Genomic DNA, 24,168 nt, shown 5'->3' on the forward strand with positions numbered 1-24,168 from the left:
AAAACAATGTTTTCCTCAATAGGATGTGGAATCAAGTTTCCTGCAAGTTAGTTAATTTAAGATTTGCAGACTAAAAGGAGGCAGCAATTTTTATGGGCCATATATCCCAGGCTGAATACAGATCACTAGCACAGTCTCCTTCAGATTTTTCACCTGACTTCAACTAACAGAGAATGAAGAATACACATATCAAATTATAACACAGTACCCATTTTCAGCTTGCAATTCACATGAGGTTTGGCTACAAATCTGGAATGTTCCAGTGCCTCAATGAAAATATTTTGGTGTTTCTAGCTGAGAACAGATCACCACTAAGAATGCACTGTTAGTATCCTTTGGTTACAACTATCTGAAATTTCAGGCTGACAAAGATGATGAAACACCATTTAGAGCTCAACTATGCCCTTTTTGTCAACAAAACATGATTTGGTACACTGGACTGTCTCTGACTGATACATGTCTAATCTGCATTCTTGGCTTCAGAAACATAGAGCACAGTACAATTACTACCTTGCATTATTACTTACAATATTGCTGTTGATACACAAAGAATGATTCTGGTTTGTTAAGTAATTTATTATGACATGGAAGAAAGAAGACCGATTAAATGATTTACCATGAAAGGTCTAGTTTAACTTTTCAGCTGGCTCTACAGACACTATGTACAGGACAAAGATGGCTCTTTTTTCTAAGAGACAAACTTGGAAGAAGAAACGAGACATGCACACAGAACACCACAAGGAGAGGATTAAACACTACATAACATCTCAGAACTCCAGAGGACTGACTTCTGTCAAGTACTTTGACTGTTCCTTGACAACACAGAGTTATCATGTATGAACAAGTCACCCCAACTTCCACTGTAATACTTAAAAAGAAAAACAGAACTACTGTTCAGTAATTCATCTCATATCAAACCAGATTCTCTCAACTTGGGGACAGCAAAACAACACATATGATGATCAACTTGGGTGGAGGTATAATGAAGTTGCTTGAGATACAAATCTCTCTTAGTAGGAATTGGGAGTTCTAATTAAAATAAAGAAGTAACCAGGCAATCTTCCTTCCAAGACAAGGGAGAAAGTCTAAAAGAAACTTTTTGGGGAAAAAACAAAAAAAAGAGAGCCAGTGAGGGGTAAATGCTGCATTGAAACTAGAAGTACATTTATTATTTTTAATTTGAGGCATGGCTCCAGGGAAAAAAATCTTGTTAGTAGTAGAAGCAGATGCTGGATGCATTTTAGAGACTGGGGAACCATACAACAAAGTTACTGTTTCTGGATTAACCTGAAGTCTAGGAAAACAAAAATTAGGATGCACTGCATAGGTAAGAAGTTGTCAGAAACCTGATCCTTTTTGTAACCATATATTTCTTAACCACCTTCCCAATTTCAGGACAGGAAAGACAACCTTGTGGTATTCCACAACTTTAATGCAGGTTTACTCCAAAAAAAAAAAAAAAAATAAAATCAGCATCTCATTTGTGCAAGGTATCTCCCTCATCTAGGCATTTTCCTTATACCACTGCCACCCATTTCAGCTTATTTGCTTCACTGTCTACTTTAGTCCTTCAGGGTGGAATGATAAGGTGAAACAGGGATATCAAAAGCTACAGAAAGGATACCTTTAAAAAACATAATCATGCCATTCTCTAAGGAAGAAAAATATACTAAAGAAACCAGCTATGGATTATATGCTGATTGAAGATGCTCATGACAAAACAAAATATTTGTAAAATTTCATGCACAATTAATTTTGCAGTACAATATAAAAGACATATAACTAATAACAGTGCAAAATTTTGTCTGTGGCTTTAATAATAGTTGTGATATGTTTGTGTGACAAGCCAAGGCAAAGGCAGTATCTGTAGAGCTTCTATCAGTTTTATGAATTCATGTACTAAAAGAAAAAAGAATGGATTTGTTTCATTTATCCAGTGTATTAATTTCATTCCATTCAGCACGTTAAAGTGATCTGCAATTATCCTTAAGTCTGCAGGACCATTATATGATAAAGTAAACATTAAACAACAAAAAAGTCCCACCCAAACATAACTATCTGTTTTGGGTTTTTTTTTAGTTCTCCAAACCTTGTTTGGCTGAGGCTCTGCTTTTGGTTTAATAAGTTGGGTTCCAGGAGGTATCATTCCTTTTGGAGGATCTTTTACTTTCACTTCTAGTCCAGCATCTATAAGCAAACAAAGACTACATTTAAAAAAATATAAGGAGATATATCACTTAAATAGTAACTATAGTTTATCTGTGCTACAATTTAGAATATACAAAATAGACACTTATCTGTCTGCCAAAATCAACACCTGCTGTTGCTTCATGGTGCAAGGTAATAATTTTTGAACATTTCTATTTTCATATGTGGAAATTTACAGAGATGTGGTTTCATGCTGCTGTTAGATATCTGTCACAGTGTAGGTACAAAGCACTACCATGTAATTTTGTATCTTAATAGTGTCTGTAGGGTTATGTTTCAAGGTATGGTCAACACAGAGTCTAATATTTGAGAGGTGCAGGTGAAAGTTTCTGGAGAGGCAGTAGCTTATGCAACACTATACTGCTACAGAAGCTAATTGCTACATGTGAGACAGATGTAAGAGCCTGAAAAGCCACATTATACAACCACACAAGGCCTATAGTGAAAAAATTGGCATATTTAATTACCAATGCCATTAAAAATACGAAGACACTGGAAAGTGACATTCTTGTTCGTGAAGAAAAATACATGTAGTAAATACATGTGAAGAAAGACACAGAAATTTATCTAATAGATGAACATGACCCTGAGTAACAACCTTCAAAGAAATTGCCTCAGCAATCACTGTTAAAAGCAAAGAACAACATCTTGAAAAGAATAATCCTGATATAGCAATGGAAGTGTTGGTTTCACTAACATCCTTTTAAACAAGCACAACAGTAACAGAAGCAATCTACAAGCATCAAGAACATGAAAGGTTTGAAACAAAGAGAAACTGTTACCAGTACTTAAGCAGTCAAAAATGAACAGAATTATGGGCCAAGCATATGTACATCAAACCTTCAGGGGGCACAGTCTAATGACTGAGTCAGAAAGTTCCATTGCAGAAAAATGGCACAGCTAAGTATTAAGAGTACACTCCGATCTGTTTAATAATGAAAGTTAAGAGTTATATTTATCATTTCTAGAAGTTTACACAATGCTTGAAGATGGTAGAAGTTGTGTGAAAGTATAAGAGCAGTTGACTGAAACTACAGTGTTAAGTTTGCTCCAGAGATGACACACTGGAAAAAATACAACTGAGTGCATCACAGGCTCCAATGAAGGCAAATGTTCCTCTGTTTGAGGAATAGAGGATAATTAATAATAATACTTTATACATCTTATTTTCTGTAGTTAAAACATAAAACCAAATCTCATTCCATTTCTATGTGAGTGATGCGTACTTGCATTTATGAGTATCACTACGTGTTTACCAAAGGTGCTGGTCAGTACTGCAAAGAGGAACTGCTGGTGCTTGTGAACTCACCCAAACCCTCTTATCATATATAGGGTCCAGCTACAACACTTTGAGTGTTTCTACTTCCATCTTCACCATATCACCAGTAAGGCTGACATGAGAGCATTCATGACAGAGTATTTTGGAAGGGCACTCTTTCCACCACATGCTAGAGTATTGATATCATAGTGCAGTCCCCAAGACTGGCAAGATAACGAAAAGATTTCCAGCAAGGAATGAACCAAAATAATTTAAAAATTAGTATAAATAATTAAGAGTTTAGGCAGAGTCTCAGTTAAGACCACATCTCCTCAATTTTCCAGAACAAATGACAGTAAGTATTTCAGCATTGTCAGGAGCAATTTCACCTTCCTTAGGTTCTTCAGTGTTCGCTGGGTTTTTTCCCCTTTAACTCAACTTCTCTGTCACTCTCAGCTGAAACAAGACACTCCTCTTTCAACACTGAGAGTTGAGAATAAGAGTGCCTGTTTATCTGGTAATCTAACCTCATTATAAATACATGATTTGCAACGTGCATTCCTATTTCAGTGGGGTTTCTTCTTCTGACAAAGTGATTGAACTAGAAGGATTCTGAATGAAAACTTGGCTACTAAGTTTTGCTATGAACTGTAATATTAAATCTTAGGAGCATTAAAACAAATGTGTTAGTACACAAAGTGGAAATAATACAAATTTATGCTTAAATATAGTAAATATTAAGTACCTATTTCAATGCCATCTATAGTAACATGAATGGTATAGAGACCAACAGCTCCAGGAGTCCAGTTTGCACAGTATGTACCATCATTATTCACTCTGATCAACATGTTTTCACTGGGTCTAGGCATAAACAAAACAATTAAAATCAATCAATCAAATATAATGATTAGTATAATGTTTATTTTGGAAACTACTCTTTTTTTTCTAGCATCTAAATACAATTTTCCCCTTTCCAATGTATTAACCTCCTATTACTTACTATGAAAATGTAATCCTCTATGCCACATTTATTTATAGCAAATGATAACACATTCAAAGAGTAGCTAATACAAATAAGGAAACAACATTAGAATAATTAAGAAAAAATATTTTAAATATAATTGCTACATGTAAGAAAACATAATACTTGACTTCTGTGTTTCTACCTTCAGACACAATTATCTGTCAGTCATACCTGGAAGTCTGGGTGTAAGCAGAAGTGTCATGATATGTTAATTTAAGCTCCCTTCCAAAAGAAATTTTTAATGTTTACCTCTTTGGTGTTGGTGAAGCGAAACGCAGTTCTTCAAAGGAATAATTTTCATATGCCTATACACAGATTAAATTCAAAACCAAAACAAACAGTTACACCACTATCTTGAATAAAAGAAAGCAGAGCATTTTCTTAAAGAACACATCAATCTAGCTTTACACACCCCAGAAGCATTAATCAGGGACAAATTTCAAAACACAGAAATATATGTGCACACAGGAAGAGGTATCTTCACTGTCTCATTAAACAGCCATTTTTTAGATAAGAAAGATTGCTACTGCTAACAAAAACCTTGTTAAATCTTTGAATCTCTTCAAATCTGACTTGTATAAAACCCTTTTGAATCCAGGCAGTGCACTGAAGTCCATGTGAATACAAGAAAGCAAATAAATTGCATGTAAAACCTGCAAACCAGCCCAGGCACTTTATCAATTAAATTTCATATCCTTTTTCTTTCAACTCCAAGTGAAGACAGAATTCCCTGAACCTTGAGGTGATACTTCCATTGATTTCCACTACAAAAAAGACCTGGTTCACTTCCATAGCATCTTGTAAAATCACTGCTCTGAAAAGCCCCCTAAGAAAACAGAGCTAGTCCTAGGAGTGTACAAAGTCCCTCAGCAAGAATCTCTCTGGGCTGCAACAGTTGCTGAGTTACCAGATTCCCATGTTAAATCAGAAATACATAAATAATTTAAATAAATAAATAAAGGTAGGATAAGTACCTTTGAACATATATGTATATATGCCATTCTGGGTCCCTGCATAAGGATATAGTTTTGGGTATCAGTCCCCCTAGCATGTCATAATTGATTATATTTTTTTTTTCGAAGTGAGATTTTATAATCATATTTAGATGTTTGTATCCAGTACTGATAGAAGGTGCAGGCTGATGTAAAATGAAAATATCAGGGGACATCAGCATTTTACACTGAAATTAGTGTGCTTAATAATGCAAGCAGGGGAAATAGAACAGAGTATGTACAATGCCTTGAATTCTTAAGAGTTTTGGATGGAAAGGACTTAGCTTGAAAGGAACCTTGGGAAGATTCTCTGGAAAAGCACTAAACACAGAAATCAAGCATGTTTCAACAAGAGAGACACTTTTAAATTTAACTTTGGTGTCTTTTTACTTTTATCTTTATGAAGGTTTATACTGTTATTACCTTCTGAGAGGATTTTAAATTAATCCATCCATTTTCATTTTCCCTTAGCCTTATTTCAGCTAAAGAATGACTACACATTAACTAGCTGATATTAAGCATTCCTCACTCCATCAAATCTACAGAAGAGTTTTTGAACACCCTACACTTGCACCACAGTAATTTATCCCAAGGCACCTCATACATTACAAGATATACAACTCCAAGAGTTTTGTGAGCAGATTTGACACCTATCACTGGAAAAGAAGCAGCAGACACCTATGGACAGTGGCTATCAGAAATATCATCTAAACCTTAACTTGGGATAAATAAATTATTTCTGCCTCCATTCAAGTCACTTTTAAAAGAAGCACCAAACCAAGAAGTGATGTTTGCACTAGCCCAAATAAAAATGCCAAAATCACACCTTGATATGCACATGATCTAGCAAGTTCTTAAACCATTTGTTGTACACTGCACTGATTTAATAGTTCTTTCACTGATCTACTAAGACACTATTCAGTACCCAGCTGCACTATTTACACACAGGTACTGCAGCACTATCCTTTGCCTCTAAAAGGTGCTAGTTTGCTGGTTCTGCCCCCACAACAAATCCATTCTGATTATGGTAAGTATTATCCTCCTCTACCCTCCTGGCTAATCCTGTCTCATTAAGCTGTGCAACTGTTAGCTGTACACATGTCACATCTCTTAACTGGGTCAGTATGGTACACATATCTAAATTTACTGCATGTGCTACAATGTACTCAATCAAATCAACACTAGCTGATCAGTTTTCACTTCTTTAGAAAATGTCCCTGGCTAAGTGTCTGAGCTGATCCATTTAACAGTGGCTCACTTCATCAGATGCTGCTTAATACATATGCATTGCTATAGAAATCATTTGCATGCCTTTTTTACTACACTGAGCTCTTATTTTTTCCTGTTTTTCTATTTTACCTGCTTTAGTTTAAAGTAAGCATTCACTGCAACACTCCAACTCCATATACATAAAAATACTGGTTTAACTTTCCCTTCACCATTTTCATATGTTTTTATTTCTCCTGCATGACTCCAATTAATTTGTTAATCTATTTAATCAAAATCAAAGACAACTTTCCTTTTTATGCTAATCCAATCTAACTGCTTTAGAGTTTAACTAATTGGCCCTTTTGATGTATTTAGTTTATTGCTGAACTAATATTAATCAAAGTAATTTCCACTGAATATATTTTCAGATTGGGACCAAAAGTAAGCATACATTTTTCCTTCCCTACTGAATACCTTTACACACTTTGAATGCTGAATTTTATAGTTACATTGCCAAAATTGCAGTAACTTACCTTCATCATTGTAATAGCAATATACCGAGCTTCTTTTACTATCATTGGCTCATAGGAGGAATCCAGCTTTGGTGAAGGAAGCCCTCCAAAGGTCATATCACTGCTAGGGGAAACAGCTGTTGCAGGACTGCCTGGTATCCGCTGCACTTTTTTAACCTGTTCTTGTTGCAAAGATGTTTTTTTCTGAGAAACAGGAATAGCTTTGACTTCCACCTGTAAGAAGATGTGGAAGAGGGAATATGATATAGTGAGAAAACACACATTCTTTTCAATTTGATGCGGAGCAGTGACAAAGCACTTAGAGCCCTCCCTGTAAATCCAGCTGTGTCAAAACCCAATGTATATCTACACTTAACCTGCAAAGTCAAGCACAGCATCTTGGTAAGATGCCAACTGACTCCACCATCAGCACAGGCTGGTGTAATAGAGCACTCCCTGGCTGGCAGAACACAGTCTGCTATGCCTAGGGAAGTTTTCCCAGAACAAAAGAGTGCAACAAAGGAGAATGAGAGCCTTCCAAGAGAGTGCACAGATGTCACAGTGGATCATCATGGCCACTAGATGTGGATCAGCAATGGCCAGACTGGATCCTGGCCGGCTCTGCCACCTCCCAGCCAGCACTGCACGTTTATATTGTGCTCTTCAATGCATGTTTTAAGTGACTTTTTCCCCAGAGGTAGCACGGATCTCCATTAGCACAGGCAACAGCTAGCATTACACAATTTTCTGAGAAAGACAGACAGACTACCTGGAAAATAAGTTTGTATGTTACTCATCCGAAATCTGCAATATCAAATACTGCAGTTTTCACACACAGTTTTATCAAAATTTGATTTAATTAACCAAAAGTTACATCACTGCATTGCACACTGAATGAGTCCGGAAGAATAATTAAATTAAGGTTTTTTTACTTTAATATATTTGTGAACAGTAATTAAATAATAAAACCAGTAATAATTTTGATCATATTTTGACATATCTTTTTCCTGACTGATAGGATAAAATCACTACAGAGAGTCTTCCACTTGTTCTGTCACTAATTTAAGTCACTAATCACACAAGTTTCACTCAAGCAGTGTTTGTGACTAAGCTGGTTCTTGTGTTACTGTTGTAGAACTGCTGTTCATTATTATGTTTACAGCTCACTGTAAAAAACTCAATTATTACACCATATACAAAGAACAGATTTGGGAGCTTTTCTCAAATGAATCACGCCTTTGTAAAAAGTATTTCATCTACATTTGGGCTTGAACAAGATCAACTACTCCACAATAGTAGTGGTCTTTAAAACATAGAAGCAACCTAATTTATTAGAACAACATGAAAACCATTTTGTGTTCATTTTGTTTGCATTGCTTTACTACTTCAAAACAAGCAGCCCACTTTTACACATTCCACATAGATTTTATCCCAAAATGCGCAAAATTCTTCTAACTCTACCTGAGGCTGTCAAAAACACCTTTCCAGTACTGAAAAACAGTGGTTAACTGAAGAGGGTGAAGGCAAACACAGGAACACCAGTCCCTGCCGGTTATCCTTATTAACTGCAAGGACTACAGGAACATCCAAGTATTAGAAACAGAAAAGGCAAGAGTACTATTCTAGTCTAAAATAAAGTAACTATAAAGTGGTCCATCAATGGGCTTCCGATTCCTTTTTTCCATCACAAAGTCTATGGTTTGTAACACTCTTTCCTGGTTTACAAATTTAAAAATGGATTCTTGTCACTTTAATACATCACCACCATCCAACCTCACTTATGACTATTTATGCAACTACAAATGTGTAACTCATTACAGGCAAGTTATGAATTTCATGAAATGGTGGTGGCATAATACAATACAGAATTTGGCAGATCTGTGGATTTAGAGGTAAGAAAGTCTGATTACAATGAATTTATGAATGCCACTTTCTGTCCTATACAAGAGTATTCTGTGGAATACCTACAACAAAAACTAAAAGACAACAAGTTTAAGCAGAACAGCCAAGATTACAATAATTACCTTCATATTAGGAACATGAACAACTTCCCCATACTGGTCTTTTGTTTGTACTGTGATAACAGTTGGCCAACCACACCGGATGTCATCCTTATTCAAAATCAATGATGTTTTTTGAGGATCAGCATATGAATCTGGCTGCAGCCACCTAGAGCAAAGAAAACCATCCAACATTAAAATCTTTTACATCCTCCAAAAGACCAATTCTTACTCTGCACAAATGTGACACAGAGCTAAGAAAAGACACAAAACTTCTGAATGTCTACATACTTTTAACTAATGTACTAATGGAATCAACATAGCCAAACAGTTTTATTCAACTAATACTTAAAATAACCATGACAGTTCTATAGCCAGTTAGAAGGACAAGCAACAGTGCAGTTTTACCTTGCAAGTCGTCCACCACTTGATCCTGGTACACAAGTAATGAAATCTTCAAGAAATGACTGCTCATTGCTTTGTACCTGCAGGGGAAGGCTTCCTTCGAGAGCTTCCAAAATGGTTGGGGAGTGAGACAGTGCCAAGCCTTTCCCAAGAATGCCTGAGTGAGCTTTGCACACCTTTTTGGTTTTTTTTGGCAGAGGTTGAGGGTGAAAAGAGAGACATAGAACAACTTTTCAGTAACACGTTCACATTTTCCCATAATGTGACACAATTGGTAAAAATATTTTGAGCATTTAAAACCATTCAAGAAGAATAAATTCTACCCTCATAAAAGCTTTAAAAAAAAAGCCATCTCAGTCTATTAAACAATAATTTATGCCAAAAGAGGTTGAATGACCTTGAGTTGAGGGAGATTCACCATTAACTCCCATTGTACTCAACAAAAGACCATCAGCAAATCAGAACAAACTGCAATTGTATTATTTGAGACTTGATTAACATCACTGCTCAGCTGAAAAAGTTATTTTATTTCTGTCATTACAAGGACATGTAAAAGATTGGTTTTGGTAACATTTAAAACTTGCCAAATACTGCAACTTCAGCCAAATAGATATTTTGAAATACTTGGTCATCTAATGTTCAATGTGACATTGCATGTATTTTTTTCCAAGCAGATTCATTATAAAAATTATTTCATTTAAATACTAAAATTCTGTATGACTTTCTTAAACTATCAAATAATAAACTGGATTCCATTCTACTATAAAAGCCTTACAAACTATTTTTTTCTGTAGCAGTCAGTTTCAATGCAATTATGTGCTTAAGTGCATTGCAACAGATAAAAAGCAGCAGCATACCTGTAAGGCAGCCTCTTCAAGTATCTCAAGATCCTCTTCAAACTCACTACCTGCTGGAAAAATAAATCAGTTATATTATCTACATACTGCAGAATATGAGATTCAATTCTGTTTTGTGAAGCTTTTTATACTACAGATTTCAAGTCTGCATAATTATGTATCATACTGTTCAATCAGCAGCTGAAATATTAATATTTATAAATAACATAGTAAACATGCAGTGTTGTGTAGTTCAGTGCATACACAAATGAACAACGTAAGTTACAGAGAACAAAAATTTGGTGCTTCTCTTTTAATCTCCAAGGCACTATGTATGGCAAGTCTTTGGATGTGACTAGATACTTTCAGAAAGATTTTGAGATGGTTTATGGGAAGCAGCATCTCTAAGTATGCAACGGCTGCTCCCTTTTAAGAGCTTACCTTTGTAAAATTATTTGAAAGCCTGACAAACCCTGCACAATTTTATAAATTATGATTCTTCCTAAAACACAAAACTCAAATACATACTATTACACAGTATTTCTTTCTCACAAATCCAATTCCAAAGCCTGATTCCAGGATGACCAGAATTGCCAAACACAGTCTTTTAACAGAAGGGTGAAACAGATAAGGTAACCATATTTCTACTCTCTTTTAAAAACATGCCAGGCAATTCTACTAGTCAGAAGAGAGCGAAATAAGAAAACCAAGGTCCAAGGCAATTTTTAAAATTCAAAGAAATAAATAAATCTAAAAACTGCCCTCAGAAATAAACTACTGCCAGATTTGATACAATTAAGAATGTATTAATACAAAATACATAAACCAATTTCACACTGCTGTTGAAGTCAGATCTTGGTCACAAGACCAGATCTCTCTCTTGGGAGGAAGCATCTTAAATTCACATCTTGAAGCGGCAAGAAGGAGATCAACCATGTGAACATGGTAACTTTAACACTATTTGGGCGTAACTCTCAAAGATACTTTTCCTAATATATGAAGAAATCACTTTCTGGTCCATCTTCCTTCAGAGCACAATAGGCTTAACCTTGTCAGGTCCTTCAAAACACTTTTATTCCTAATATTTCTAGAAGAATACTCCCACAAATATTTGACTTTGCACACTGATTATACCCACTATGACAATTACTAAAAAGTAAAACTGTAGAAATTATAACAAAGTTTGAAAAATCTACTAAAAACCTTCCTGTGTGTGCATTACAAGGAAGTCTTTCATATGATTATTGATTCTGTTATTCTATGTAGGTTTTCCTTAAGGAACACTCTTCCACAAGTAAGATAAAAGGGCTCTGCAGATTAAGAATGACAGTATTAAAGAAGCATTTCACTTGCAGCAAAAAGGTAGAAGATACATAACCTAGGATGCAGAAAAAGGAAAAAAAGGTCTGATCTAAGGCATATAAACCTTGCTCTAGAAAACTACAGCTTTACCACTTTTTCTGCCACAATGTTTTTCTGAGACACCAAGCAAAACATTTAAAGCAAAATTACACACAACTGAAAACCATTTTAAAAGGCTGCACAGTAGTTTCCATTTGCAAATACTACCACTGTTGGCTACAATTCCCCAGTTTTGTTTACTCAGAGGGTCTAGTGGTCTTGGAGAGAAACAATACACTTATATAGCACAAGCACAGTAATCCTACCAGCAACATTAAGAGACTTGGTTGAAGTTCTCGAGTTGATGTTAGATCAACAGTCAGACAAATCAACTGCCATTAGATCAGTCATCAAGAAGCTCCTTAGCAGCAATGCACCTACCCCGCCTCTCTCACACATCATAAACCACCACATTTGTATGCAGCTGTGACTGCACAGGTAACTTCACAGCATATTTTATTTCAAATTTCTGTGGGATAGCATAAAGTCAATCTATCTTATTTCAGGCATTTTAACAGAACAAACATAAAAAGCTCCCAAGAGAGAAGTACAAAGTATTGCAAAACATGGGAAATTAAGTTTTGAGGATTTTAATCTTTTTGTTGTTGTTGCACAGAACAGCAAAACTAAGAGAAGTCAACAAAACTAAGGAGCTTGAGGAATAAGAGAGGAGGGCACTAATTAACCTGAAGAACTGCCTGTACTTTGGAGGGCAAAATACAGATCTACTAGTGCAATTGAGGTGCCTCTTACAACAAAGTAAGAAATTTGTAAACAATCCAAATACATGAGCAAAATATTCAATTAAAAATACAAAGAAGGTTTTGTTATGAAAACTCCACACTGATCAGTGCTCCCCGGCTCAGTAATCCATGCTTCCAGAGTAACAGTATCTGAGGTTTGATTTGTGCCCCTAAATTAAAATGATCAGAGATAACCTATTATAAATTATGAGCCTGTTTTTCCTATATGCTGGTGCTAATAAAGAGAAATTATAGTACTCATAATACGGCTGCATCATTAGAAGTTCTAATTCCATCTCCATATCCACTAATTTCCACAAACTCATTTTTCCATTTTAAACTGCAATGGGTTACTATAAACCTCTATTTGCAGCATCTGCTCCAAAAGTATGAGATCTCTTTTCTAATTGTAAAAAAAAAAAAAAAAAAAGCTACAGTAGAAATGCTATAAGGTCTACAGACAAAATGGTCACTTTCAACTTTAAAACAGTAATTTAAAGTTTTGCAATTCAATGCTACAGGTATTTTTTCATACAGAGAGGTGTGACATATGGGGAGAAAAAAAAACAGTGAAAGAGAAATACAAAGACGATACCTGCACATTTATGAAGTACCACAAGGAAACTGTGGGACACACCTCACAGAGTCATACACTACCTGTGGATGGGGTGAGTTCATTCAAATTTAAATGACCAGGTCTCCCTCCTCCCCATATACACACAAAGGGAAAAAGGTAAGTAGAAAACACTGCCAGCTTTATTGTTTGATTAATTCACTTTGAAGACACAATTTTGTATTATCTCTAATTAAAAGCAACAATAAGATTTGAATATACTAATTCAGAAAACAAAGATGAAAAAATGAAGTATGTTCTTACCAATAGGAAGTGCTAAATCTTTCTTCATCAAAGCTGCTGCACACGATCCTCCTAAATTTGCCAGCTCTTTCTCCAGCTGAATAATACCCTTTAAATTAAAAAAAAAATTTAAAAATTAGTGTCTCAGAAAATAGGACAATAAATACATTTTTATGACAATGTTTTATATTAAGAAATACTCTATGTCCCACTTTGAAGCCTCTCAGCAATGCATTTCTTGTCATACAGCTACTGCCGTGTTTTGCTGTGATACAGGACAGTGTACCAAAATTTTTAGAATAAAAAGGTATGTCTGAAAACAATTAGTTATAACTACTCTTTAGATGATTGACTTAAGGTGTTGGCTAGCATGTTTTAGCACTGAGCATTAAAAACATGCCAAGCAGCTTTGTTTGTAAAAGCTTTGAAGAAAAAGAATGACATATGAATCTACATGGGTATTTTTGAATAGAAATAACTTTTGCTTAAACAAACACAGACTAATTAGATCATCTGTAGGAATTATAAATCTGAATCTGCTGAAAGCCAGTACCACCACAGATACTAATATTATGGTATGCGTTCTTATCTGATATGTAAAGAAATTCCAAAGAACCTGACATTCTGAAAATCTGAAGACATGATTTAGCTTGAGCAAAATCCAGAATAAGATGAGGTAAATCTTCTGTGAGGGTTGTAGTGTAAGCAAGATGCAGACCTTGCAAAATCCACATGAAGGAACAGGGCCAAAGACTCCCAGGACAAGGGAAGACTTATTTTTCTGGATGTAGTATAAAACATATTAAGAGTTTTCAGTAATCTCTTAAAATAAGCCAAAAGAAAGAATTGGGTCAAAGATGTGATGAAATCTTATCTTCCCTTTGCAATAAACAGTGGTGGAGATGACTCATGTCCTTAATGGTAAAACGAGGAGACCACTGGGTAAAACCTGTGGAAGGCTAAATGCACACAGCATTTCAAAGGAGTCAGAGTTCTGCTGTAAGTGAGCACTGGAAAATAATTCAAGTATGTCATTCAACAGGCAGTGACAGTAAAAAGCCTCACATCTTGGATCTCTGATGCAAGATAAGGCCAGAATTTCAGGAAATCTTATATCCCATTGACATACAAGATAAAACCACACTATGTTTTTGCAGAGTGCCACAAACCACGCAAAAAGCCATTTCAGTAGTATCCTGATTAAAGAACTCCAAATTAATAATGCCCTTACCAAAAAAAGTTATTATTTTTATAGAAATAATCTAAAAATATTTTGCTAATGTCACTCAGCCATAAGTAGAAATACAAATTTTTTACCATGCAAAAATTCATTAGGTGATTTATTAGGTGAAGCAATTACAATATATATACCTCACTTTTTCCCTTACCTCATCACTTCCCGGACTAAATTCATATCCAATTGCATAACATTTGAAGCCATAAAAACAAGCTTTTTCATCTTTCACATAGTCTGATGCAGTCTCCAGAGAAAAAAGTGCTTCATTCCCTTAGAGAAGTAAAAGGATAAATTAAATTAATAATATATTCCTCTTCTTTTTGTGTGTTTATTTTACATAAGTATATATGAAACCCAGCCTTTAGATGTAAAATGTAATTAAAACCATGGGAAAAACAAGCAGATCAATACTTCAAGCAAGAAATCTACTACAGACATAATTTACTTGCCAGCTGGGATAAAGACCCTTCTTTAACTTTGTTTGCCAAAATAATTCTGCAGAAAAATCAAACTTCCTTTAACTATTGCAGTAACACACATAACCAGTAATTACATCAGTATCTATGCATTACCTGGCAATACCAACACCATGGTAGGCCATCCTGAAGATCCAGAGAACTTTTTCAGTTCTATCCATGAATTAAGGTTCTCATGAACAGAGGTATGCTTTGGTCCAAATCCCAGGCTCTGTGCAATTCTGACAGGAATTAGTAAACGAAGAACATCCTCTGACTGAGCAGTGCCACACTGAGTGTCAAACTCTATTGTTATCCACCTGACACATTCAGGAAAAGTCACCTACAACAAAGCAACAGGTTAATCATGTCCCAGCTTTTGGGGTTCTCTTTTTTTTTTTACATTTACTTCTTAATTTGCATTTGGTCTTAACTCTGATTTAGCCTGCAGAAGCAATTTAATTACATAATCCTGCAGAATTGTTTTGCTATTTTTTTAAATGACATTAACCTAATTTATTCCTTGAAATTTATGTACATCTGAAATGCTCTGCACTTTACACAATTAGAACCCTGTGTTATAACTTAATATTCTGTTTAAGTATTTGCACTGGCACCACTTGTGCTTTTAAGAATTCTGCACAGGTTCATTAAACAAAACAACCACCGACTACTATGCATACTGAACTCTCAGATACCTTTTTCAAACTCCAGCTTCAACAAACAACATCTGTTTTGTGCAATCCCAGAAAAGTACAGAGCAGCTGAATTCCACTAGTGAATGGGGCCTGCAGTACAATAGCATATAGCTACAGAAATTCAAATGCAGTAACTACTAAACACAAGGCTTTAGACATGCTCCATAAACTTTTAGGACAAAAGTAAGCACTATTGCACCAAGATGACCACATGGTAGCTGCACTTTCTGCAGTGGATGTCTTGCTGTCTCACAGGACAAGCACTGGAATAGTAGAATAATAATTTATGTCCTGTTCAGGCTCTAGATTATAGGTTTGCTACTTCTGGACATTAATTTGACTGGAACTGACTTTATGTATTCTTACAAAACACTGTTTAAGCATTAGGTAAAAAAATCTGATATGTGATTATATACTCTATACATAAAGACTTTGAACTTCACAACTTCTACAGTTAGAGCAAAGAAACTCTGCATGACAGCAGAAAAATCTATGACTATGCAAATTTAGGGATTTAGAGCAGATACCTGAATTAGGGGGTTAAAACTTGACTATTTTCCACTATACTTGATGTAGACTTTTGTCCAAAAACCAGTACAGCAATAATATAATGTCTTCTATATTAGAGAATATTAATTATCATGCACAGCAACAATTTTTCAGATAGCAAATGCTGACTCAGAAAACTCATGTGTAAAGCTTTTAAGAAGCAGCATGTGCACTTAGAAATGGTGCTCACCTTATAGTGTGTAACAGAGGCAGGTTTGTAGGGGTGCTCGCTTTCAACAACAGCATAGTGATTGGAGGTAGTACAAGCTGAAAGCCCTTGCTCTGGCTGGTTTCCAGTGGTGCTGTCTGTAGACTGATTTGGGTTAAAAGCTGGAGGGGCGTATTTCTGATTCAGAACTGCCACAGAAGGAAGCAGCTGTTGTACCAGGCCAAAGACCTCAACAGCAACCTGTAACATAACATCACATTTGTTATTAGAACGTCTTATAAGTCGGTGAAAACAATACTCTAATACTTCCATTTCTCTTCAGTGGTTGTATGAACATTCTCAGAACATCACTAGTAACAATTCATTAAATCATTTTGCAATTCTGCATCTACACAATCCTGACAGAAAAAGCAGCAGTACATTAATCTTCTCTTGGAGCCCTGCCAAAGCTGAAACAAGAATCTGGATGTAACTGTGACATTCTTTCCCTAAAATAGCTTCTACTAAAATCTTGAGCATTAACAAACGGGAAGCACAAGTTCACAAAAGTAAATACCATACTAAAGCCAAAATCCAGTTATACTCTATAACCATATTAATATTTATTTTAATATTAATATTATGCTCTCTGTGATCTTCACTACATTTTCTAAGCAGATGAACACTTCTACAGCAAAACACTTGGTTATTTCAAATCTCAGTTCCATGAAGAAACAAGGTAACTAAATTCTGACACTGTCTTTCATGACATGTCTGCTAGATTTTAAGTGGTCAGCTCTATTTCCTCCCCCTTGAAAAAGAAGTCAGAAAACATCTTACAGCTCATGCAAAAGCAATAAAAGGTAATAGTGCATACTAGCTAAGGATTATTGACATTTGTATATCTAATAGCAGATCTCAAGAGTGTCCCAGACCAGGCACAAGCAAGAAATGCCATAGCACTGGAAAGAAACGTTCCTTTATTTACAGCTGACATCTTTCTAACGCTAAGTTTGACAGAAATAATCTTAATTTAATGAGCAAATGCTTCTGCTCTTTACTGTAAAAATAATATTTATATAACATAAAAAAACCATTTCATCTCCCCAGTGTTTATCAATGAGTTGTAAATTACATTCTCTTCATTCCTTATCTTTTCCTACTAGTAAAGCCTCTCATATTTCTCTGCTTCCTTAAGGTATTTTTGTTACCATGTTTTCAAGTCAAGTTAAAAAAAAAGGCATTACATGTTTTTTTTAAATTCTTGTCTCATGGAAAATTCATGACTCATTAAATATAAACCCCTAATTTAGAGAATAGTAAGAAATCAAAATGGTCAAATTTTCAGAGTAAACATTTTCCTTGCATTACTACATTGATACATTTCTTCAGTAATTTCTCTTGAGAAGCATACCTTGGGAATAGCTGCTGCCACTGGTCCTATGTAGGCTATGATGAGGGGAAGCAGCATTGAAAACAGACTGGAAGAGCTGAGTAACTCTGGAATGTCTTCAGCTAAATAAAGATAATTAGAGCAGAGGTATTATTAATAAACATGCTTTGGTTCAAAGCACATCTTATTTTTCTGGTTTGCCCCTTGTAAGTTAAACTTCTATTTCTCAGACTATTTTTACTTCAAATTATTTCCATTATTTAGGCACTGTTGAATTCTGAGTCTGCCAAGTCCACTCAAGATAAATATATCATTACATACAGTTCTTTGTTGAAAAATGTCCTTCTCTTAGAGGATTATTTTATTGCATTCTTTCCCATTTTGTGAAACTGTGTTCATATTTTCTACAGTATAAAAGTTAGCATAACAGTCCTCCCAGCCCTTCAAAATGATTTTATAGCACTATGCAATATTCTGAACATTTTGGCTACAACGGCTGATACATACATTTCTCACAAAGGGATGTTTAAGTGCTTATATATTAATTACATTAACCAGTCCTACTGATGACAACATCTATGCTAAACACTGAGGAAATTTGCAACTAACCTGCCATAAAATATCTTTAGGAAATAAAGAATCTTACCAGCTTTAACACAATGCTTGCTAAATTGATGAGCAAATTTATACAAAGTATCTGACTATGCTATCACAAGCATAACTCAAGGATATAAAAGTTACTTATAGTTTGATACCTACAGGAATGAAAGGTTAGAAAAATATTCTTTGGAAAGCAAAAGAAAAACATCACAGCTCTTGTATTCAGGTCATATTCTACTATTATGGCTTGCTAGCAAAGTAAAGTTTTGAAAAGTATAGTAAATTTTCTCAAGTCTTACCATCTACAGCAAGAGCTCTGTGCAACAAATCTTTGGCTGCTCGTACAACAGCACTTACAACAGAAAGGGCCCTGCTACAGTTTTTGTCCTCTTCATTAGCTTTGTTCAACAGCTGTGACTGCAGATCGCCATCATACTCACTCCTGGACAGTGGATTAAGTTAAAGTAAGTTCACAAACACAAAATTACATTAAAAACCTACTGATTAATTTTTGGCATAGAATAAGCAAAACAATTTTTGATAAAGCAATAAAAATCCATAAAGAAACCATGGAGGATATTTTGGAGGAAATGTGTCACTGTTAGTCCTTTGCAAGAACTTCATTTGGCAAAAAGTATAAAAAGCATTTTTCTGCAATGTTTCTTTTTTCTAGATGCCTTTTAAACCACACAATTAATTGCTATGCTCTTCCAAAGCCAGTTTCCTGTCTTGGTAAAAACAGAGCTATGTTAAATGCTTCACAGAAACAAGTAAAACTTCCTCAAGGGATATTTCTGCATTTTCATAAGAGACAAAGATTCTCCCTTCTTATTTCAAAGATTAATTATGGCTTTGAAACAGTCTTGGGCTTCCCCAAGACTTACCAAACAAACAGTTCCTTCTTTTAAATCCACTCTGTATGTCAAATTAGGCTCTCTTAAACAACATCAAGCATGCAGCCATTTCAATAAGGTTTGATTTGCTTTTTCAAAGCTATCAAATGACAATTACAAACTAATTCAACCCTTCAATATGATAGTGATTAAGCCTTGGCACAGAGAAATAAAATCACTTAGTCAGCATGTAAAACAAAATATACCATTTGCTTTGGGATATATTACGTTTGTCCAGTGCATTATTTCAGGACTAGCACTTCAGAACTTTAAGAAATTTTACTTTGAGCAGTTCAGTGAACAAGGATCTCTCCTTCTCTGTCATGAGAACCAATGACTCATACAAAAATATTATGTTTCTTCAAAGTGTCCTAGAATTGTAGCTTTGCTGTCAGCCTCAAGCCTTTTTCATTTGAACTTTTTAGCTGCTGATGGTAAGTGCAATTCAACTGAGTACTTTTCCAACAAATTCCTCCAAAACTTTTCTCTCCTTAAAGTGTGTTAAACTTCTGTATGTGGTCTTTCATATGCCTAAGAAACAGTTTCTGTTGATATCTGAGCAGCCTCCAAACAAAATGAAGTGTGACTTTTACAAGCTGCTCTACAATAGTTGACTGAACATTTGTTTCTTTGCTCTAAGCAAATCAAAACTTCAAATCATTATATATCAAACAGTGAGTGCTCAAACTAAGTCCATAACCATGCAATAAATAAATTTATCTTGTCCATATGAACTACAAAGACATTGTGATTACAGTATAGCAGGTGCAATTTTTTTCAACACAATTTGTTCTGTAACAGTTCCAAGTTGTACCACCGCTCTTTTGAAAGCCTCTTTGAATTTTTTCAGTTGAAACTCAAAAACCTGAGACTGCTCTGATCTGAAGACAGGACTTTGGTGTGGGGTTTTTTCATATGCTAATTTACCATTGTTAGAATGCCTTGAAGTTTCCATTACTGAAATTATGTCCTTTGCTTTTCTGAAATCAAAGAAATTGTTATTTCTCTTTAATTTTCTCTTTTGCCTGTATAAAAGCAGACAATCTATGAGTGAAAATAGATGTTCTCCATGTTTGTCTTTCATCCTTCTTACATAATGATGCTTTCCAATTAAGATACTTCATAATAAAGTCCAAGTTTCCAGGAGACTAAATCAATTAAAGTATCATGACCTGCACCACTGCTATTCCATTCTTTCATAAGTAATTACTGGTTTTATTGACAAGCTGGATCTTTGAGCACAATCTTACATTTTAAGGTAGTTTAGAGCTATCCTATATCTTCAAATATACTATTACTATAATTTTGCTGGCCACTTTGTTTCTTCATATTTTACCTTCTTTAAAACTTTAAGAGCAATATATGTTCACATGCTTGTTAGTCTAAAATACATCAGTTGGTGTACTATTACTTTTTTGTATTTTCTACATCTTTTATTATGTAGGTACTTCTCACACAATGAAAGATAAAAGTAAATTATTATTCATTGATCCTTTTATTCCTTCCATCTTCTGGTAATCAGCCTTGTACTATCAGTTTGAAAATCCTGCCTTTACACAAATCAGGGTAAGCACCTCAAACACAAAAGCAATGCTTTCTGCAAAAGCATTACCACAAGTGAATTCCTACTGTCAACCTGAAAGGCTGAAGTAAAGCTCCCCTGCAGGACCAGCAGATGTTTCAGCTGATTTTCTTCTCAGGCAATTGCAATTTCTCTTTTTATACCTTTCACCTCTAAGTAAGAGAGGAGTTCCTATATAAATAGATCTTGCTTCACTACCTGATGCAATTTTTTTTGGAAACTGAAGAACTGAGTAAGTTGGAGAGATAAACATGCCAGTGAGTAATCTCTCAGATATCTCCTATAGTACAGAAAAACCAGAAATTGAAATAGTGCACCTTACGAGTTCCTCATATTTAGAACTTTAAGGTAGTAAACAATGGACCTCATAAGAAGTCAACAATCACGTTATTTGTCAAATTCAAAAAAAAAAAAAACCAGAGAACCTAAAACAAGACTGGAAGAGGCATCACAAGCACACTCTGGACACATTTATTTCTATCACTTGTTAAAAACAGATGTGGTATAATAGCACTGTGATGGTTTCGTTGACTTTTCTTAGAAACGGATGATTACACCACACAAACCTGTAATAAAGGATCTGCGGGATCTGCCCTCGTGTTTGGTTGGTGCCATTGCTGCTCAGACTGCACGTACTGAATGTGAACGTTACACCGTCCGGGCACTGCACCGTGGTCATGCCCCCATCTCCATTGGCAGTCCGGCTGCCATAATTCCGCAAACGAACCGCGTACTTCACGTTTTCCTGAGAAAGGAGAGCAAAAATAGGTTACAGTATAAAACAGACATCTAATGGCTTCATGGTATGTGAAAGTTAATATTTTACATTAATACTGGAGAGCCTGGAAAGTCCCGCAAAGCACTCTACAAATGAAATAAAACAAAAAAGGTCCAGCATGAAACAAAATCAGAGCTGCTCCATGTTCCCAAATTATGAACCATAACTTAAAATTACTACTAATTACTTTAAGAGCAAGCAGATATCCAAGAAAATTAACTATCAAGTAGCAGAAAAAAATTTGCATTTTCAAAAATATTCTAAAATTACTAGGCAACTATAATCTATCATATGCACTTATAAAAATCATATGCACTTGGGATCTAATTCCTTCTAGCTAAAGGATTTGGAACTTGTAATTTACAGGTTGAAGTTGAGACTTTATGAAGAACACATCAAGATCAACTTATGAATGTGCATCCAAAAACCCAAACAAAAAACACTGAGCACTTCAATTTTGTTATCTAAAGAAGTTGTATGAAACCTACAGATGTGATTTTATTTTATTTACCTTCAGTGGCACAACTTTGTCAAGTCTGATTTCAGCTATGTCACTAGGAGAATCATCTGTGGTGTAAGTTCCTTTAACCAATTCTAAAGAAGTCCATCTATGAGAATGAGTTGCATCTCCAGTATGATCACTCTGATTCAAAGAAACAAAGTAATTTTAACACATTTATAATGTAAATACATGACACAAAATTGTGCAACTTATGTCTCATTGCATAAATTTTTACACATGGCATTACAAACAAAAAGATGAAAAACCTGCTCAGAGTCAACAGTAAAGCCTTTCCCCTAAAAAGGAAATTGCTGAGCAGAGAGGTTAATTTCCCATAGTAACCTATGCTTGTCCTTTGGAAGAGATCAGAATCATCAGTTAGAGTGAACAACTGTGTGTAAAAGAACAATAATTTTGTTTCATTACAAGAACCCAGAAGACAGTTTTATGCTGCTTCTAAGAGAGTACATCAACAGCACATGAAACATCTGTAGGCACTGTCTGATCATGCTGGGAGGCTATCATCCTTTTCTTCAATTTTTGGTTATAACCTCATTTCTTAATTTCATTCATGGTTGACAGGTAACTGTACTAATTTATATTTATCTCCAGAAAGTAAAGAGCCCATGACACTTCAAATATTACTTGTAATAAAGGAAGAGTTCACAACAATAACCAAGATAAGGACCCTACTAGATATGGTATGAAGCTTGTGGTAATACAAAAATCTTCACCACAAGCAAAAAGTCCTACTACCAGTGCACTGTTTTACTGGTAGTCTAGACTGAATATGAATATGCCACTTTGTAAAACATACTCTAAGAAAACCTCTGAGGTTACTTTTGTTCAAATTGTTTTCCCAAAAGTAGTACTTACATCATCAACTAATACCTCCAACTCATACTCATGAATTCCTCCTCCACCATAAACAGAAAATCCTACTACAACTACACCAGGTTTGTCAACAGAGAAACATATGGCATCAGGGGATCCATTCCCAGTATTCCAGCTTCTTCCCTGACTTGTTTTAGTGAATCGGTTTGGAGTGGATTTGACAGAATGGAGAGAATTCAGTCCATCAACCTGCAGAAAATTAAATACAGTTGTCAGAAAATATTCACTGCTAAATTTTAGACAACTTTAATAAAGCAAAGTGAATTACCAGATTTTTCAACTGGGTAAATTTAAAAGTCAACTCATAAACCACAGAAGATGCCACTATTTAGCTTTCTATTTAATACTGACTAAAAAGAAAGGATTTCTGATAATTAGAAATTAACTAGGAATAATCAGAAATCCAACTCGGTATTTTAAAGTATTTAAATATATATTTTATGGATAAATTAGCAAAAAATATAGATTACCTGTACTGAAAGAAAGGTTAGGTATTTCTGCCTTAGGTAAAGGTAAGGTATTTCTGCCTTAGGTAGAGTCAAGATTAAGAGAGGGCAGAAACAGATGTTACATAATGGTAAAAACACTTGAATCAAGATGTTATCAAAAGCTGATTCTTTCTATGAGACAAGCCTGTTGATAGCACAGAGACAGTGATGTGCCTTTAACAAAGTCAAATACTTTCTGTCATTTAATGAAGTTATAGCCTCCTGAAAGAATTGTATATCTACATAAATATGCAGGCAAAAAGCAAAGTACTCAAAAACTGTGCCTTTTTTAAAACAACCTGTAGTATTCTTCAGCACTAATGAAGTAGCTAATTATCTACAGTACTTCTCTAATACAGTGAGTATATGCTTTTAAATCTATACAAAACATCTGCACTACTCAAACAGAGAATTCTACAATCTCTGAAAGATCTACACACCTATAAAATACGCATCCAGCCTCTATCACATATGTAGTATGTTTGTCCTGAAAGATTTCTAAAATTG

The 24,168-nt window shown here is 35.0% G+C and overlaps 1 protein-coding gene across 2 annotated transcripts in view; it reads right to left on the reverse strand.

The window, feature by feature from the left end:
• The window catches only part of MYCBP2 (MYC binding protein 2), a 173,379-nt gene that overhangs the window by 58,515 nt on the left and 90,696 nt on the right, over positions 1 to 24,168 (reverse strand). Inside the window, exons 35-50 of one of the 2 annotated variants that reach the window (XM_058800162.1) lie at positions 23,156 to 23,362; positions 22,289 to 22,420; positions 21,566 to 21,744; positions 18,824 to 18,966; positions 17,946 to 18,046; positions 16,574 to 16,792; positions 15,254 to 15,479; positions 14,833 to 14,951; positions 13,466 to 13,553; positions 10,466 to 10,515; positions 9,612 to 9,784; positions 9,228 to 9,372; positions 7,225 to 7,437; positions 4,740 to 4,795; positions 4,212 to 4,327; positions 2,090 to 2,187 (exon numbers count right to left, since the gene is read on the reverse strand). In XM_058800162.1, the coding sequence (XP_058656145.1) occupies positions 2,090 to 2,187; positions 4,212 to 4,327; positions 4,740 to 4,795; positions 7,225 to 7,437; positions 9,228 to 9,372; positions 9,612 to 9,784; positions 10,466 to 10,515; positions 13,466 to 13,553; positions 14,833 to 14,951; positions 15,254 to 15,479; positions 16,574 to 16,792; positions 17,946 to 18,046; positions 18,824 to 18,966; positions 21,566 to 21,744; positions 22,289 to 22,420; positions 23,156 to 23,362 (2,265 nt within the window). Of the gene's footprint in view, positions 1 to 2,089; positions 2,188 to 4,211; positions 4,328 to 4,739; positions 4,796 to 7,224; positions 7,438 to 9,227; positions 9,373 to 9,611; positions 9,785 to 10,465; positions 10,519 to 13,465; positions 13,554 to 14,832; positions 14,952 to 15,253; positions 15,480 to 16,573; positions 16,793 to 17,945; positions 18,047 to 18,823; positions 18,967 to 21,565; positions 21,745 to 22,288; positions 22,421 to 23,155; positions 23,363 to 24,168 lie in introns of both variants that reach the window. The other variant, XM_058800161.1, reaches the window with a different exon arrangement.

This window comes from Ammospiza caudacuta, chromosome 2 (assembly GCF_027887145.1).
Source record: "Ammospiza caudacuta isolate bAmmCau1 chromosome 2, bAmmCau1.pri, whole genome shotgun sequence".
Taxonomy (NCBI): domain Eukaryota; kingdom Metazoa; phylum Chordata; class Aves; order Passeriformes; family Passerellidae; genus Ammospiza; species Ammospiza caudacuta.